At 41.3% G+C, this 19,395-nt stretch overlaps 1 protein-coding gene across 3 annotated transcripts in view; it reads left to right on the top strand.

The window, feature by feature from the left end:
* KLF3 (KLF transcription factor 3) overlaps positions 1–14,400 on the top strand; it is a 35,488-nt gene extending 21,088 nt beyond the window's left edge. For all 3 annotated transcript variants that reach the window (XM_081592801.1, XM_081592808.1, XM_081592817.1), the window contains 4 exons: positions 703–1,189; positions 2,077–2,227; positions 7,575–7,735; positions 10,417–14,400. In XM_081592801.1, the coding sequence (XP_081448927.1) occupies positions 703–1,189; positions 2,077–2,227; positions 7,575–7,735; positions 10,417–10,598 (981 nt within the window). In that variant the 3' untranslated portion in view covers positions 10,599–14,400. The remainder of the gene's footprint in view (positions 1–702; positions 1,190–2,076; positions 2,228–7,574; positions 7,736–10,416) is intronic.
* The last annotated feature ends 4,995 nt before the right edge of the window (positions 14,401–19,395 follow it).

Genomic DNA, 19,395 nt, shown 5'->3' with positions numbered 1-19,395 from the left:
AATAAATCTGTTGAACAAGTTGGGACCAAGGACATAATCACTTTCGTGTGGGTGGCTTTTTGTATATAAGTGTGTGCAGTGACGAGCCATCCTGAGTTGCATGATACTGAGGCGTTTCCTCAGACATTTAGCACTAAAGCCAGGGTTCGTGGTCACCTTAGCATGGATTGGTCAGTGGCTGGAGAGCATCCAAGGCACTACTGCGTGGCTCTGTTTGTCCATGTTAGCCACAAGCATATGGGAAATGTTCTGTGTCTTTATGCTCAGGTGGAGGACACTGAAGCCAAGGAGGGTATTTCCTGCCAATTAAGAAACCCCATCAGAAAAGCAATAAGGTTCCTTGGCTTGGCTGGTTCTTGGTGAATCCCAACTCCTAATGATAAAGGCCCATAAGCCTTTTATAACCTGTTTTAGAATTTTTCCAGGCGTCATCATCAGTCTTAACATTGGATATGACCATCACTGTAGAATTAAACTTGAGATTTTTTTGTGTGACATAGTTACCACATTAACTTTAGTGCCTACGTTTATTAGACCAACTCTTTCATGGTATTTTTTTTTTTTAGTGTCAAGCATGTATCTCAATCCAAACCATTTATGAAAGTCCATGTAACTGAATGTGCCTTGTTGTTTATTTTCATCTTATTTCGTATTTCAAGCAAACACACCTGTCCGTTAACACGTTTCTGTCTTTTCTAATAGTCGTACCCGTCTAATTACATGGAGTCGATGAAACCCAACAAGTACGGCGTCATCTACTCCACGCCTTTGTCGGATAAGTTCTTCCAGACGCCGGAAGGCCTGTCTCACGGGATGCAGATGGAGCCGGTGGACCTCACCGTCAACAAGCGGAGCTCGCCGCCCTCCGCCGGGAACTCGCCGTCCTCCCTGAAGTTCCAGCCCTCGCACAGGCGAGCCTCGCCCGGGCTGAGCCTGCCCTCGTCCAGCCCGCCCGGGAAGAAGTACTCGCCGCCGCCACCCGGCGTGCAGCCCTTCAGCGTGCCTCTGTCCATGCCGCCGGTGATGGCCGCGGCCCTGTCCCGCCACGGCATCCGGAGCCCGGGTATCCTGCCCGTCATCCAGCCCGTCGTCGTACAGCCCGTCCCCTTCATGTACACCAGCCACCTCCAGCAGCCGCTCATGGTCTCCTTATCGGAGGAGATGGAAAATTCCAGTAGTAGCATGCAAGGTACCTTTCTGTTCTGCAACTCATCCACGCTGCTACCGCCCCCGCCCTCTCTACCCCGCATTAATCCGGACTTGTGGGTCTTCACTACCAGGTAGTCTGATGGAGGGAGCAGAGGAAGCAAGGGGCCAAGAGCTGCTGTACTCTGAAAAGGAAATATTCAACTGAGAGGCTGCCTAAGGCATTTCCTTTTTCTAAGTGTTGATCCTGGAAGAGCTCCCAAGAACCAGGCTGTCTGTTTAAAGCCATGAAACGATTAGTTTCACTATGTACTTGTCAACTTTGGCATAACAAGAATCTTGACTTTACATTTTGCCTTATTGAATGCCAGCATGGTTCTAGGTGCAAAAGGCTGATAAGAAATATTTTTAGACCAGGGCTCCCCAGCCTCCAGGATCTAATGCCTGATGATCTGAGGAGGAGCTGACATAATAATAGAAATAAAGTGATAAAGTGCATGATAAATGTAATGGGCTTGATTCACCCCCACCCCACACCCCCCACCCCAGTCCATGGAAAAACTGTCTTCCACCAAACCAGTCCCTGGTGTCACAAAGATCGGAGATGGCTGCTTTAGACCTTGTGATAACTAATGCCTATTAAAAGCCAGCTTGTTTACTGATTGATCAGAGGCAGCGGGTTATTGTAAAAGGAGATAACCAAAAGTCATAAGAAAGAAATCCCCTGGGGGCTATGTCTTAAAAGTCCAACTTCCTACATAGTGTTTGCTAACAAAGTAAGAATTCCACCCCCAGGTTCATTTCTGCTGTCATTTTGCCAAAGGTAGATACTCACACATCAGTGTGGTAGCTAGAAGCTGTGGGATAAGCTTTTAAAGGCTGACATTGGTAAAGTGTACATAGAGTAACTTTTCTATTTTTATTTTTTAGTACCTGTAATTGAATCATATGAGAAGCCTATATTGCAGAAAAAAATTAAAATAGAACCTGGGATTGAACCACAGAGGACAGATTATTATCCCGAAGAAATGTCACCCCCTTTAATGAACTCAGTGTCCCCCCCGCAAGCATTGTTGCAAGAGTAAGTATACTGAGGTCTGCCCGGCAGTTGCATAGCAGCATGCATCTCAGAACTGGAATGGAAGCCCGAGCTTCCGACGAGGGATGTGGTGTGGATTGCTAGGAGCACCTGGTCGTTTGGGGCAGCCCCTGGGCCAGATGAAATCTCTACAGAATCAATGTGCTCTGTTACACTCCTTGTGTCACTTTTCAGTGAATCGATCACCCTTCATTTTGCCACTTTACCCCTTAAATCATGTTTATCCTTTTTTTTTCTGTCCTTCCAGACTGTGTATATAGTCCTCCTCCCATCATCTTTATCCCAATGTGGATTGAATTTGGTGTTCTAGATATCCCACTTAAGGTTGGATCCTGAAAACTATGGGATCACTCATCGTCCTTCCTGTTGTCAGTTCTCATGAAGCACAGTGTTTCTGTGATGGGGTATGGCTTTGATCAAAATTTTCAGGCCAACCACAAAGCCCAGGAAAGATTCTCCAAAACCAGTCCTATGGCAACAGAAAGTTGACGATATTGCTCGGAGAAGCTTGGCTTTGAAAGAACTCTTTCTTCTCCAGTCTTTTTCATTGTGTGTGCTCTAAAATGTTCAGTCTGCTTTAGAAATGCCATCCAGGAGAAAGTTTACACTGTATCCATCAGCCTCCGGGCACCTGAACAGTGGTTTAACTTGCTGTCATGTGAGGGTGTCACACACAGGCTAAATAACATCATTATTGTGGTTTGCACTATCCTTGACTTCTCCCAGGGATTACCCTGGGGGCTGTGCTTGCAGTAGGTACGGACATCATCTTTGGGCCCAACATCTTTGATCCCAGCTCTACTCTCCGCCATATGTGTGACCTTGGCCTAGCCACTTAGTCTTCTGCCCCTGCTTTCTCTTTATTTACATTATTGGTTATAATTATTTTTCTTATGGTCCTTTCAACATTGGGTTTAAGGACCAGCTGCCTAGTACAGAGGAAGTACAACAGTTATTGTCTCCTCAGACTCCCTTCTGTCACTTTCCTCCCCATATCACTTTTTCCCCAGCTTTTCTGCCCACCTTTCTACTTTATCTTCTGCATTCCTCTCTCCCTTACATAACAAATTCTGTAATAGAATATAAATTCTCTGGTTTTAGAACGGCTATTTTCTGGAACTTCAAATAAATTCTGGTTGTATCTACATTCAACCCAAGTAGGTGCGTTCATAAGAACTCACGGGTTAATTATCATTTGAACCAAATCAGCTTTTTTTGGGGGGGAGGTGGAGTTCATCCACTCCCTGAGACATGAGAAGAAGAGAATGAGTCTCCTGCCCCAGCCACACCAGTAGGGAGACTATCTCATGGTCTTTTCATTGTTACCCTTCACAATTGCATAGCACTCTTTTCCCACAAAATTTTTTTTTTAAAAAGAACTTTTCCAAGTGTTTTCAAAGGAGTTATTTCATTCTCCCAAAACAAGCATGTGGGAGTCAGAGCAAATAGAGAACTGATGAGCCAAGACATATGTGAGTCTCCTGTAATCACACCATTAACAACAGCAGAGGGGACCTGGGCTGATCTCCTGCTTCCAGATGTGTGCTCTTCCTGCCGTTTTTAGATCATATCCAGCCAATTGCATCTGCTACTGTACTTGAGTGAAAGACACAGACCAACCAAAATGGGGGACTTCCCTGGTGGCTCAGTGGTAAAGAATCCACCTGCAATGTAGGAGACATGGGTTGGATCCCTGGGTCAGGAAGATCCCCTGGAGGAGGAAATAGCAACCCACTTCTCTTGCCTGAAAATCCCATGAACAGAAGAGCCTGGTGGGCTACAATTTATGGGGTCACAAAGAGTCAGACACAACTTAGTGACTAAACTACAACAACAAACCAAAATGGACACAGCTGAATTGCCTCCTTTTTAGAATGACAGGTGTCTCTGCAAGGTAACTGGTAACGTGGCATAGCACTTGTAATTGTTCATGAACAGATGATAAAAAAGATGCTCTAAAGCCAGCTACTCACAAAGGGAGGGGTCCATTGACTATAAGGGGTTATTCCAAAGTCTAGGTTATTATGAATTACAATGTAACACATTTCAGAAGAAGAATATTTGAAAGCAATATTCTGTGCTCTGAATGCTGCTGAAAAGAAAACATCTTATTTTAAGTAATGTTCTTTTGATGATCTCAAGTTCAATGGCTTTTAATGATTAAATGAGTAATGTGCTGCTTCTAATCTGATCTAAGAATGCATTTTGCCTCTCAGAAAATTGAACAGAGTAGCCACAACTGTAACATGTACTCTTCAAGTAATTCTCTCACAGATGTGATTAAGTAATGTCTTGGAGTATGCCCAGTAGCAGCCCACATAGGAAACCAGCTAGCCAGGAAAGAATCACTGGAAACCAAATACCTGGTACCATTTGAATGAGGCAGACCCAATAATATTTGCCTTAGGAAGCCATTCCTTTTCAGAGGAGGACTATAGCTTTGAAATCCATTTTGCTTAATCATAAAGTTGTAGCTTTAGAATTATTTATAAAGTCACTCAGATTCCTTTTGTTATTTATTTACATGTATGAAAGTGTATTTAGAACAAAATCTTGAAGATCAGATTTCCCCATTGAGTTGTCTACATGAAACTGTAGCAAACTTAACAGGGATCAGCTTGGACTTCCCCGATGATCCAGTGGTTAAGAATCTGCCTGCCAATGCAGGGGACACAGGTTCAGTCCCTGGTCCAGGAAGATTCCACATGCTTCGTGGTGACTAAGCCTGTGGGCCATAACTACTGAGCCCATGAACCCTAGAGCCCATGCTCCACAATAAGAAAAGCCACCTCAGTGAGAAGCTCTTGCACCACATCTAGAGAGCAGCCCCCGTTCTCCTGTGACCAGAGAAAGCCTGTGAGCAGAGTGAAGACCCAGTGCAGCCATAAATAAACAGTTGAAAAATAAAAAAGAGGGATCAGCTTAATTCGAAACAATGACCAGGTGTCTACTATTTATTAGGAATTCTAACTTCTTATAAAGATCTCAAAACAACCTCCTTAAAAATAAGCTGTGAAGAGAGCAAGAAGGGTGAATGAGATCCCAAGATCCTGAGCCTCAACCTATTCCAGTGTCTGGCCCTTTCAAGATGGACTGCTGACCCCTCTCAAGAGTATTACTGCCTTCTGATGCTGCCAGCATCTCTGGATCCTGGAGTAGAGATTCATGGTCTGGTGTTAGGACATCCCCCCCAAAATTCCTCAAGACTAGACAACTGTAAGGACGAAGTTTGCAAGTGGATTTCTGAACCTCGAAATATCAACAGCTACCGTTGAGCAGATTTTTCATCTGGACCAAATGTTAACTGCTTTTGTGTGCATCACTCACAGCAGTGATGCTCAGTGCTAAAATATACCCACTTTACAGAGAGGAAACTGAGGCACGGAGAGTGTAACTACCTTGCCATGGGTCACAGGGACCATCAGTGGTAGAGCTGGGATTTAGAGCTGAAGCTCACAGCCTTTTAGGGTCCCTCTTTTGAGGCTGACATTTTCACAAAGTGAGTAACTGAAGCAGTGATCATAATTACTACCCAGAAACTAGTAGATTCCCAACCTTTAAAATCTAATAACTGGGAGAGACTTCTGAACTCATCTGGGATTCTCTCCCAGTGTCCCAGAAGCACATAAAATACATTTAACTGTTCATTTTTTTCCTTCAGCACTTTTATTTCCTGAAGTTCTCTTAAGATGAAAATTTTCAGTCGGTGACATTAAAGTTGAAATTTTAAAGTAAACTGATAAACTTTTCTTTTTATTGAAGGATCTTAATAATGGGCTTTTATTAAAAAAAAAAAAAAACTCTGTCCATAAATCTCTTTACTTATCTATTTTCTCTGTTACTTATACATTTATATAACTGAGTCCTTGTTCCCTACCCCACCCCACCCCCCACTAGTTCGTGTTCACTTTTCCATGTATCTAAACTGGCTAAACTTCATTCTTCCGGGTAGGAAGCATCAGGGTAGGAAGGTAAAGTGATACTCAAAACTGACAGTTTAAAAAAAAATGGAAAAAAACAGTTTTCTTTGCTAATAATTGAGAAATAAGTAAGGTCACTAGAGATAAAATATACCTTTTTATTCTTTTCCTAGTCACTTCTTTGGGTGCCTGAAAAAGTTGTTGATAAGAGATGTATTTATTAATATATTTTTACCAAGATAAATAAGTTTTATTTCAGGAACTAAGTATTTATTTTCCTTTCCACCAGTCTTTCTCCCCAACCCCCCCCCCCCCCGCATATGTTCTTGTAGAACATTTTAAGAAATTTAGGTTCAGATTTAAAAGGAAAAGAAGTCTTTTGTCACAGTTAAGAGACCAACTACATAAGCTTGTAATGTATTAAGTAATTAGTCATTAGGGAAGCGAATGGACGGATTAGAACTTGTTAATTACTTACATCAATCAGCAGGAGAAGCCTGAGAAAACTACCGATTTTTCCTGGCTCTTCTGCCATTTTTCTCCACCAACTTCCGTTCTGAAAAAGAGGAAGTTCACAGTAATGATGTTTAACAGAATTTTATTTCAACCCTTCCCCCACCCCGGAAAGGTATGAAGGCACAGGAAAAGGCGGGTGTGGGAGAGGAGCCAGGAAGGTAGGGAGGGTGGCGGGCAGCTGCTGAGGGCCCCGGAACCATGCCTGGGTCCTGGGTGAGGTGCTCCCTCGCCTGACCACTAGCCCTGCCTCAAGTTCTCTCCCAAGGAGGAATAATAGTGACAGCATGTCAGCTTTTTTTTTTTCTGAAGATCAAAACCAAATGTAAGCCTCTTTAAGAGACTCAAACTAAATGCCAGTTACATAGAGGATAAAATATAGATACATCCTACAGTGTGGTTGCCTGAGACTGAGTGTGAGCTCTTATGTTTTCCCCAAAGGAAGAGTAAATGGAAACCAGAGCAGCCTGTAAGAAAACACAGTATAGTGTTTAGCCTCCAACCACAAAATTCTGCAAAGCAAATTTCTGTTGAGGGAAAGACTCTCCCAGCACTTCGCACCTCCCTCTAGCATAGCACCTAACCCTTCTTACTGTCATTACTTATCTACATGTCTGTCTCCCCCTAGAGTGTGAGCTCCTCCAGGGCAGGAACCCTGTTTTTATTCATCTTTGTGTCCCGGTGCCAAGCACAGTGCCTGGCTCATGGTAGGTGCTCACTCCATGTTTGTTGAATGAATATAGCAGTGCTTCTTGGGTTGATCAGCTAATTTCTTTCTGTTTATTTTGTTGGGTTTTTTGTTTGTTTGTTTCTGCCCAGTGTTGTTAATGCTTTTGGTAGCCTGAAGGCAAGGAACTTGCACCTCACCATTTTGCATTTGACATTGGCTTTCCTAGGAATCACCCTTCGGTCATTGTGCAGCCTGGGAAGAGACCTTTACCTGTGGAATCTCCAGACACACAAAGGAAGCGGAGGATACACAGATGTGATTATGACGGATGCAACAAAGTGTACACTAAAAGCTCTCACTTGAAAGCACACAGAAGAACACATACAGGTATTAAGAGACTCGCTTCATTTACCTTCTTAAGAAGTACTAGAATGGAGTGTTAAATGTTCTGTCTTTGAGAGATTACTACAGTGAAATTTTTTCAGGCATCTTGAAAGTTACCACGGTCAGCTACAGCTGTCTCTCGTCAGTTGTAAAGAATGAAGTTTCTGATAATGATTTGTTTTTATAATAGAACATAGTCAGGGTTATCTGCATAACAAGGTCCCTCACAACCACTTGCAGTTCTGTGGTCTCTGTATAAGAGAGAGAAGGGCATGACACCTCCTCTGGGAGCAGAGGGGAAAGTGCCCTTAACCATGGGCCTAGGTCATCAAAGATGTGGCCTTCGTGTAGGCTGTCATTTAATAAATGTTGTACATTTATTAAAAAATAGTTCTTCATGCAGAACAAGTAAATGCAGCAGTTTATAGAAATGGAATTCAAATGGGAATGGAAGTCATTGAAGGGAAAAAAAAGTAAAGAAATATTGGTAATAACCATCTTCTAAAAGTGAGGGACCTTGTATGCCATTGCCTGCCATATTTGTTCTAGGATATTTTCCAGCTTGCCGGGTGTTGATTATAGAGCAGGCAGGCAGATCTTACAAAAATTGTTAAATAGGTGAAGAAGACATAAAGTTGTCCCCTGGGCTCGTGAACAAAACATCTTAAGGAATTCGTACAAAAGTATTTTAAACAAACCCGATTAATTGCAGTTGGTAGTGCTAATTAGTGTTTATGGGAGGCCTCATCTGACATGACCTTAAGTCTTCAATGTGAAATTCTAACATAATAGTCATTTGCCTCTCTGTACATTTCCTTAACTCAGAATATAGGGTTTTTGGAGCCTTGTGAGTCATTCTTGTTAGGAATATTTACAAAGAGAACAATCTGGGATTCGGAAGAGGAAGGGAAGTAAAGTGTCTGGCGGAGTGGAAGTGAAGTTTTTTGGTACATCCTGCAGAGGAGGCAGAGGAATCCATCCTGCACACAACTGTCCTTTGGCTTCCTCACAGTGTTACTGTGGAGAGAGCTGAGGGCAACAACCTTGGCGGTTAGGGGATCACCCAGTGGGCAGTGCCAAAAAGATTCAGGAATGCCTCCCCAGGGGCATGAATGGGACCTAAGAGGTGGATGTTATCACATGCCAGCATAAGATTAAAAAGACATTGGGTATTTGGATAACAATTTAGATGTAGGAAAAACTACCTCTTACATGTATATTGTGTGCAATAAAGTAGGTAGTAAAACTCTGAATATGTCATTGAAATGCCAAGGAATGGCAGTCCTTTAAGGTTTCTGGAAAACTGAGGAGATAGTAAGTGGAAATGAATCTGTGATGCCCATTACCCATTATTACTAGTTTAAACAGGTAAAATTGCCATTAGCTGCCTTTTTATTAATACAGACCTTCATACTGGCTGTCCTTGTGACTTCCCCACGAGTAAGTAAGTAAGTGAAAGGCGCTCAATCGTCCAACTTTTTGCGACCCCATGGACTATACAGTCCATGGAATTCTCCAGGCCAGAATGCTGGAGTGGGTAGCCATTCCCTTCTCCAGGGGATCTTCTCACCCGGGGGTCGAACCCAGGTCTCCCACATTGCAGGCGGATTCTTTACCAGCTAAGCCTGTGACTCCCCCACACGAGTCTTCTTTTTCTTACCTGTGAATTATCCTCACCCAGGAGAGAGTTGCAGAAACCTGACATCCCCTGACAGGGTGGGGAGAAATTACTCTGTTTTCATTAAAGCATTATACTTAGGCATTGGTGTTGTTGACTAATCAAAAAGCAAAATGTTGAAATCCCCGATAAATATTTCAGCTCACAAAGACTAAGGGACTTTACATTTTTAGAAAACTATTGAATAAGAAAATCCCACAGACTTTCGATTTGGGCTTCTCATTGAATGGATAATGCCTCATGTAGCTAAGTTCCTAAGCAGGTTTACAACTTGAAGGTTAGCAAATACAGATCACTGTGTATTAAGAACAGGTTTGTTGCTCCTATTGAGGGCAAACCCAAAATTATTTGGTAGCCCCTTAAAGTGGGTTTCAGTGCCATAAATATGCTTTAAGAACTCTTAAGATCCACCCTTCCCCCCTTTTGGGGAGCAGAAAGCCAATTACATATTAAGACAGTTTCTTTTTCTTGTCTGTCCCCTAGTGGTTCATACGGCACTATTACTGAGGAACAAATGTATGATCATATCTTGTAAATAATGTTTGTCAAGAGCTATTTTTCTTAACTTTTTATTTTATATTGGAGTATAGCCTGTTAACATGGGCTTCCCTGGTGGCTCACATGGTAAAGAATCTGCCTACAACGCAGGAGACCCGAGTTCATTCCCTGGATTGAGAAGATCCCCAGGAGAAGGGAATGATTACCCACTCCAGTATTCTTACCTGGAGAGTCCCAAGAACAGAGGAGCCTAGTGGGCTATGGTCTGTGTGGTCACGCAGAGTCAGACACAACTGAGTGGCTAAGCTCACAGCCTATTAACAGTGTTGTAATAGTTTCAGATGGAGAGCAAAGGGACTGAGCCTTACATATACACGTATGCATTCTCCCCCAAACTCCCTTCCCATTGTCAAGAGCTTTAGCTCAAAAATATTTGCTGTCTTTAATTGTTAATATCCTTTTGCTATTAGAAAAAAAAAATAAGCTCCTTTCCCCCACCTCTCTGCAGGAGAAAAACCCTACAAATGTACGTGGGAAGGATGCACGTGGAAATTTGCTCGGTCTGATGAACTCACAAGACATTTCCGAAAACACACTGGAATCAAACCTTTCCAGTGTCCAGACTGTGACCGCAGCTTCTCCCGCTCCGACCACCTTGCTCTGCACAGGAAACGCCACATGCTCGTGTGAACACCTCCACCATCCGCCTCAGCGTGGCCCCCCACCCTCCAGCTCTCTCTCTATCCTCCTTCCCATCAGCTAACTCATTTTTTACATGTACATTTTAATTTTGATTCAGCTGGTCTGAATCTGAATTTATATCATTCAAACTTCCATATGGTCAGTAGTAAATATCCTCTAATCCTCCCTCTCCTTACCACGGGTCAGACCTAAAGAATGTGAACACTTTTTTTTTTTTCCGGGGATGCTAAGCAAACCCTTTTTAGAGATAACGTTTAATGTAATGAGAACAAGGGAACATGTAAACTAACATAACCAATTGTCGGTTTCTCCATGTATTCCTCAAGAGAACGTCAAAGTAAATGTATTAGAAGTACAGTATCCAGCCTGCTAGTCCTTGCCAGAGACATCCAGACCTGTGTGCCCTGAGATCATGTTTGGTGCTCCACAGCAAAAAGAACAGTGTAAGCTTTCACAGATTTGCTAGACTTGCAGCCGGCTGTTGGGCTAGTACAGTCAGCTCTTCCATTGTCCTTCACATATCTGGCTTGTCAACTTGGATTTGTCACTTCATCTAAATGTACATCCTTTAACCTCCTTTGTGCCTGCAGCTACTTGGGAGGTCTTTGCCACCACTGGGAGGGGAGCCAGAGCTGCTGATTTAGGTGGGTGATGTCTGTCAGTTGAGGGGGTGGATGCTCTACTTGCCTAGCATGGAGTTGGAGCAAAGGGGCGTGGAACAGAAGCAGAGCAGGGTGGGCAGAGGAGGAAGCCATCCATTCCTGCTGGGCAAGGGCTTTCTGGTGAGATTTCATCATTTTGTAGCTGGGCAGAGCATTCCCAGAGTTTCAGTCGCTATGCATGTTCAGCTGTGCAGAATCCTATTGCAAAGCCAGTTACAGTGGGTTTCTCCATGCACCTGTCTCCATTTCTACAGTGTCCTTCATGTGGATCACTAAGCATTGATCATAGGAATGCCACAAAAATATCTGCCCAGAAATGGTAAAAAAAATATTCTGGGTAAGGGTATGAATGGCCTTCTTTTACCCCACCTATTTAATAGCTTTTTTGCAAACAGGAAAACTTTGAATGGTAATTGTATTCCCCTATCCAATTAATCATGGAAACTTCATACGGAAACTTTTCTGTTTGAGCTGCAAAGTGCCTAATTGGCTGTCATCTGTGTTCAAAACACATACCATAAACAAGCGTCTGCTAATGCTTTAGTAGATTCCTTCAATCTAAGACCTGAGTGACACTATTTGTAAATATAAATAGTTGTGAAGCACACATACCTTTCTTTGGGGGACAGATTTCTGAAAAATCTGGAAAACCACAGTTCAGGGATTCATAAATGTAGCTCAAATTCCCAAATGTTTACTGTCGGAGCTGGCAATCTCCTGTCATTATCAAATATCCTATCAGAACAGAACAAACTGAAAATGACTCGTGTTTATGTTGAAGATTAATAGCACCATTATTTTAGGGGAAGTTTTCAAAAGCAGGCTTTTGAGCACCATAGTGTAAATGCCAATAAAAATAATCTACGCGTAGAAATGCCATTGGTCCTAAATTTGAAGAAAGTGGGCGACGGTGGTCTAGTGTGGGTGCATGTAAGTAAATGCGCATTCATCCCTCGATGAAGGAGGAGCAGAGAGAAGAACAAAATCCTGAAGATTCATCCCAGCCACAACTCAGGATGCAACACAGCTGTAACTGGGAGGAATATACTGTTCAGTTGTTTTTAAAACATCAGTGCATGAGTGATTCTGGAGGCCTGCGATCGTGTGGGGAGCTTACTTTGATGGCGCCATGTTAATAAAAGTGAGTTGTAGGGACTGCGCACCTAAGAGATCCCGCTTATCAGCCCTTGGATCCAACTGAAAGGATATATAATTGAGAAATGCAGAGTAATCTGTTATGTGGCACTTGGTTTTTATTTTCTTTATTTTTTTCTTAAGCACTGCAAAATTTGTTTAGAATATTAAACCATCCTTATGAGGCTTTTTTTTTTTTTTGCAACTATGACATGAATTGAGGGATTTAAAAAAAAAAATGGCTCTTGGAAAAGTAGGTATTGTCTATATTGTAGATGCTTAGTCACATTCATGCCAAAGTGTTTATAGCTTGAAATGGTTCTTCCACAACACACAGAATGAAGTTGGAGTGCAAAGAACATTTTTTTTTTTAATGAGCTAACCAGTTTGTGCATGTTCTAACCCATCTTGAAGGTGGGAAAAGAGGCAAGAAAGGGTAGAAAATTGATCTTTGGATAATTAGCTTTGAGTCAAAGTCCAGCTGATAGAAAGCTTCATGGGTTCTCATGAAATTTAATTTGTGTTTGCTATAGCATATTTAAATTTTTTTCGAAAAAGCAAGCAGGACCCTGCAAAGACTTATTAGATTACTATTCAACTTGCTTAGATATGGTAACAAAGATACACTTCATTAACAAGGATACACTTCAACTCTGAAAATAAAGCAACCCAGGAAGCTTTTTTCTGTTCCCATGCTGGCCTATATACTTCAGTTACCAATTGGCTGTTAACCAAATTTTCCTTTTTTATATATATTTGTATTTTAATATGATAGTTGAGAAATTTAGTATCTTAGTAATTTTTAGCTGTTATTGTGGAAGACCTCCAATATAAGATAAGGTACCCTTGAACGTGTGGTTTTAATGATATGCCATGTTACTATCAACGGTGATTTTAATTTTAATATTTTAAATTGATGAGAATTATTTGTAAACATGAAGTTGGTGTTGTATAAATTCTGTTGGTTATAGAATTTCTTTGATGATTATCCAAGTGTCATCCTGGGGCAGAAGTCAGAAAAATTAAATCTGCAACCATCATAATTTTAGAGTTCTAAAATGTGAACCTACATCATAAATGGGCATTAACATTCTAAATCACCTGGTTTGGAGAATGTGTTAGCAGCATAGCTATGTTCAAGTAAGGAAATGCTAAACACCAGAAGTTTCAAGAGCCTTGGAATAGACTTGCAGGGGAACTCTATATGTATGTGTATATTTTATTAAACACCCATCTGCACTATCAGTGTTGCACTAATGTGGAGTTTGAAAAACTATATTGCTGATACTGTATATCTGCACATCATTCCTGATTAGATTGTTTAAAAGACAATCTCAAAGGTCTAAGATTTTAAAATAATTTGGTTGGTTTGAAAATATACAGTCATCTTGAAGGAATCACTGTCATGCATGAAGTTGCTCAGAGTGGTCTTTATTCTCTTCTTGGTCAAGGTTAACAATTTCTAAATGATTGCAAATTCACTTAAATAATACATTTACAAAGCCATTTTACATGCATTAAACGAGGGCTACAACAATATTATGTTTTACAAATACTAGCACTTTTTTTTTGCTGTTATGTACTTAGTGTTAGAGGGTCAAAATAATCTTTCTGCTTAGCATCTCTTAAACCATACCTGCAAATATAGCAGGATTATTACATTTACAGTACTTTAATACTTGTATAAACTATGCAGAAATTTTTAATAAAGTGTAATATATTTTATAAGCTAATAAGACTGAATGGGTAAAGGTTTTTAGCATGCATTAGTATACTTGCAAATACTGAAACATTTTGGTAATCTTTCTTACTAAAGATGTGAATGTTTAATGTTCCTTCTCTGTTTCTACTCTGTAGTCCAATGGGAATTCAGTAATGACATTTTGTCATGTCAAACTGTGAACATAAATTTGTACTGTACAGTCCTCATATACTATATACAGTATGCAATATATGTATTATATACTTGTTAATAAAACCATCAGAATATTAAATGTGATCATGTGATTACTACATATACAGTGATCACTAGGAACAAAACTTACTAGCAAAGTAACATGAAAGAGACCCTTATTTACAAATTTCAAAGTAAATCATCTTTTATAATAGGCAATCATTAATGGAGGGAAAGAAAAGCAGGTCTAACTGGGGGATGCACTATATGAGTTAACCTTAAAGCTGTGTCCTTGGTCTTCTGATAAATTTTCTAAGTACAAATCATAAACTTGTAGACAAGCCAGCATGAACCTACAAACTCACCTAGTGTATTCTGAGAATATTTTATTATGACCCTGCTGCTGCTGCTAAATCGCTTCAGTCGTGTCCGACTCTGCAACCCCATAGATGGCAGCCAACCAGGCTCCTCTGTCCCCGGGATTCTCCAGGCAAGAATACTGGAGTGGGTTGCCATTTCCTTTTCCAATGCATGCATGCATGCTAAGTTGCTTCAGTCGTGTCCAACTCTGCAACCCTATGGACAGCAGCCCACCAGGCTCCTCTGTCCACGGGATTCTCCAGGCAAGGATGCTGGAGTGGGTTACCATTTCCTTCTCCCTATTGTGACCCTACCTACCTCCAAAAGGAGTTTTCAGCTTCATGTGTGTAATAATTTTAAATTTTTAAATAAAAGATCAAAATTCATAACTTGGGCAGTGGGAGGTCAGGAATTATATCTGGATAAACGTGATTTCTTTAAGCCTTCAATAAGCCATGTCCGTGGACACTGCTGTGTCCTTGGCATTTAGAGTGTCTAAGACAATATGCCCTCTCAGAACCCCTAAATGTAATTGAAGCTGGCTTTTTAGCTCTCTCAACAGCTTCCTCCAGCAGACTTCTTAGCATAACACAAAATAATGTCTGACTGGTGCTGGTCACAAGACTCAACTTCACGGGTTGGATGGGGGAAGGAAGACGGGGAGAGGCTGAATTCAGCCTTCGAGTACTCTCCATCAGCCTTCTCCAGGGAACTCTGCGTTTATATTGTGATAGTTGACTGCAAGCTCTAAAAGTGTTTTATGGGACTATTGCATTCTAATGGAATGTCACCTTGAATTAGCCCAAATGATTGGTTGCCGTCCTCCCCTATATAGGGGTGAGATGATACCTGCTGAGTTGAAAATGAGACCTAGTCATCTAAGAAAATACTTTGTTAAAGCTGGATCTGCCTGAGTGATCAGAATGACAAATACAGGTTTTATGAGAAACTAAATTCTTTGAGGAATGGTTGAACAAATTAAGATGTTCAGCACACACACCAAATACATAACCATTACCCAATATTTTATATGCCTTGCTGGGGGCAAGTTATCAAGTCTAGTATGCCTTCAAGGAAAGAAGTGGCTCTGTTAAGGGAAGGATGGGTTCAGACTGTAGTGAAAACACAGACTAGGTGGCCCAATGGGTAAAGAATCCGCCTGCAATGCAAGAGATGCAGGAGACGTGGGTTAGATCCCTGGGTTGGGAAGATCCCCTGGACAAGTAAATGACAACCCATTACAGTATTCTTGCCTTGTACAGTATTCTCCCACAGAGGAGCTTGGCAGGCTACAGTCAAAGGATCTCAAAGAGTTGGACACGACTGAAGCTGCTGAGCAGGCACACATGCATAGGTGTCTGAGTTGAACTAACAGACCAGAGTGACCTGTGTGTACGCACAAAACAATAAATTGCCTTTCAGGGGTACATTTATTTTCTTGTTGTTCAGTGGCTCAGTCGTGTCCGACTCTTTACAACCCATGGACTGCTGCACATGAGGCTTCCCTGTTCTTCACTGTCTCCCGGAGTTTGCTCAAACTCATGTCCATTGACTCAGTGATGCCATCCAACCATCTAATCCTCTTGTCGCCCTCTTCTGCCCGCAGTCTTTCCCAGAATCAGCATCTTTTCCAATGAGTTGGCTCTTTGCATCAAGTGGCCAAAGGTATTGGAGCTTCAACTTCAGCATCAGTCCTTCTAATGAATATTCAGGGTTGATTTCCTTTAGGATTGACATTTATTTTAAGATATATAAACTGGACTTGTTACCACTTCCTATTATCTGAGCCAGTAACAGGCCTGGTGGCTGCAATGAGACTGCATATGCAGAGTGTGATCCCCAAGTTAAAATGATACATGCAGTAATTAGAATACTTTTTAAGCTTATTCCTTTCTTGTGGGGAATAAGTTCTCACCAAATAGTTCTCACCAAATCTAGACATACTTATTGCTTTGAGTTCTGTTTGTTCTGTTCTGGTTTTGTATTCCCTGTGGGTATCCTGAGTGATCTGGGTTATGGCTAAAAGACAGAAACTGGGTCCGCAGGTTCCTAGACCGTATCTCTCTTTCACACTGAACATATCCAGTGTTTCTTCCTTCTCAAGATTCAGTGTATTAGTCATGGTTCTCTGGAGAAACAGAAACTATAGGACATATAGAAATGCAAGTGTAGATATAAAGAGATTGTCAGTGTTGAATTGGAGGCTGAGAAGTCCCATGATCTGCTATTTACAAGCTCAAGACCCAGGGAAACCAATGATTAATTCTAGTCCAAAAGGCTCATAACCAGTATAACCAAAGGTGTAAATCCTAGTCCAGGGGCAGGAGAGGACCAGTGTCACCGCTCATGAAGAAAAGAAGCAAAAAGAAGCAAATTCCTCCTTCTTATACCTCTTTGTTTGCTGCAAGCCCTCAATTGGATGATGCCCACCCAAACTGGGGAGAAAAGCTGCTTTACTGAGTGCACAGATTCAAATGCTAATCTCATCAAAAAACACCCTCACAGGCACACCCAGAAACACTGGTTAATCCAAGCACACTACAGCCCAGTCAGGAAAAGACCCCGATGCTGGGAAAGACTGCGGGCAGGAGAAAAAGGAGGCAACAGAGGATGAGATGGTTGGATAGTATCATCGACTCAGTGGACATGAGTTTGAGCAAACTCCGAGAGCGAAGGACAGGGAAGCCTGGCGTGCTGCAGTCCATGGGGATGCAAAGAGTCAGACATGACTGAGCAATCGAACAACAACAACAACAACTACAGCCCAGTCAAGGTGACAAAATTGACTATCACACTCAGAAACTTCATCAGCCCAAGGACTTGGCTTCTAAAGAACTCTGTGTGGAAGAGGAGGCCTTCGAAGACCTTTGAAGACCTTTTGCTAATATTTTCTCCCAGCTTGTAGCTTGTCTTTCCATTCTCTTAACAGTATCTTTTGAATAGTGATGTGTTTAATACTGATGAAGCTTAGTTGATTGATTTTTTCTTTTATGGGTTATATTTTTTATATCCTAAAAAATCTTTGCCTAACCCAAGATTACAATTTTTTTTTTTGTTTTTTCTTCTAGAGGTTTTATAGTTTCAGGTTTTACATTTAGGTCTATGATCCATTTGGGGTTAATTTATGTATATAATGTATGAGTCAAGATCAAATTTTTAATATACATGTCCAGTTGTTCCAGCATTATTTTCTTGAAGACCATTTTTTCTTCATTAATTTGCCTTTGCATCTTTGTCAAAAAATCAATTAACTATATATATGCATGGGTCAATCTCTGGGTTTTGTATTTCATTAATCTATGTGTCCATCCTTTCACCAATATCACACAATTTTGATTACAGTAGCTGAAACCAAGATCTTCTACATAAATCCATGGACATGAGTAAATGCAAAATGCAAAACACTTTTAGAAGAACATACCCTTAACCCATGACACAGAGAAAGCCCTATTTATTTAAGTCCACAAGTCAAACTAACAAACTACAAGCAAGAGTCAGCAGTCACTGCAAACAATACAACAGAAGAAAGTCATATGGTGGAATTGTCAGAAAGAATATAAAGTAAGTGCATTTACAGACATAATGGGATTAATAAAAGCCCTGAGAAAAGAGCCTCTGTTTCAGTTCAGATATGAATAAATGCATTCCACTGTATTCCTCCTGCTAATTACAACCAAGAACTCTAGAGTAAAACATAAAAGTGACTATAAGTAGACTCTAAAAGGTGATGAGAAGATGGTAAACCAGCTGTAGAACTTAGGACTTAAGGGACAATCCAGTAGTAAGTTTCCTGAGTAGTTTTTTGTTTAGTTGTTTAATATCCTGCCATATATCCTGGGACCTAGAGCAACCCATGACCTGGAACCACTATCTAGTACAAACCAAAAAACAAAACAAAACAGAAAACACCTCTTTCTTAACAAAATACCAAGAGGATGACTACAGGATGGAACATTTTTTACTCTAACAGACCTAATCCAGGCAAATACCATAAATGGTGCAATATCCCCCATTGCCCACCATCACCATCCCAACTGTGCACAAAATGAATGTCAAGCAAAGAAGTGGCTCCCCTTCCCTTCCTGAGAGACAGTTGGAGGAGTTCTGTCGATGCTCCCTGCTCCGCATTAAGTAAACGCACACAGAAGCAGCACTTCTACCACCAAGCACGGTGGTGAGAGGCTGTGGGGTATTGCCCTGTTGACAGTATTCACCCAGCACTAAGCAGCAAAGAGGCAACATTTGCTCCCCCTCCCAGCTAGAGAGTCAGGAAAGGAGGGAGTAAAAGAAAGAGACCTTTTAATCTAAGTCCCAGGCTCATCTCTGAGTGGCTCAAGCATTAAACTGACCAGAATCAACATATCAAAAGCTCTGCGAACTGAACCACAGTGTTGAATACCACCCAGGTTTCAGACTGGCCTCTCAGTAGCACACAGTGGGGCAGACCAGAATAGTGCTGCAAGAGTTTAAAAGTTAAATTAACATTCAAACCACAGCCCACAAAAGTGGGCCAGGATGTGTGTTCTAAATCTAAATGGGTTGACTGCTTGCTAAAACAGAAGATTTAAAGAGGAACAAGAGTCTCATAACATAATACACAGAATTTCTAAAATACAATCCAAAATTACTTGGTATAGCAAAAGCCAGGACAGTCTCATCTTGTGTGAGAAAAGAAATCAACAGATACTAATGCCCAAAGATGGAAGTGTTGGAATTGTCTGATGAAGATTTTTAA

Source organism: Giraffa tippelskirchi, chromosome 1 (genome assembly GCF_054371585.1).
Source record: "Giraffa tippelskirchi isolate mGirTip1 chromosome 1, T2T-mGirTip1v1.2.pri, whole genome shotgun sequence".
In the NCBI taxonomy this organism is placed as follows: Eukaryota; Metazoa; Chordata; class Mammalia; order Artiodactyla; family Giraffidae; genus Giraffa; species Giraffa tippelskirchi.
This window is presented reverse-complemented; position numbering and strand designations above follow the sequence as displayed.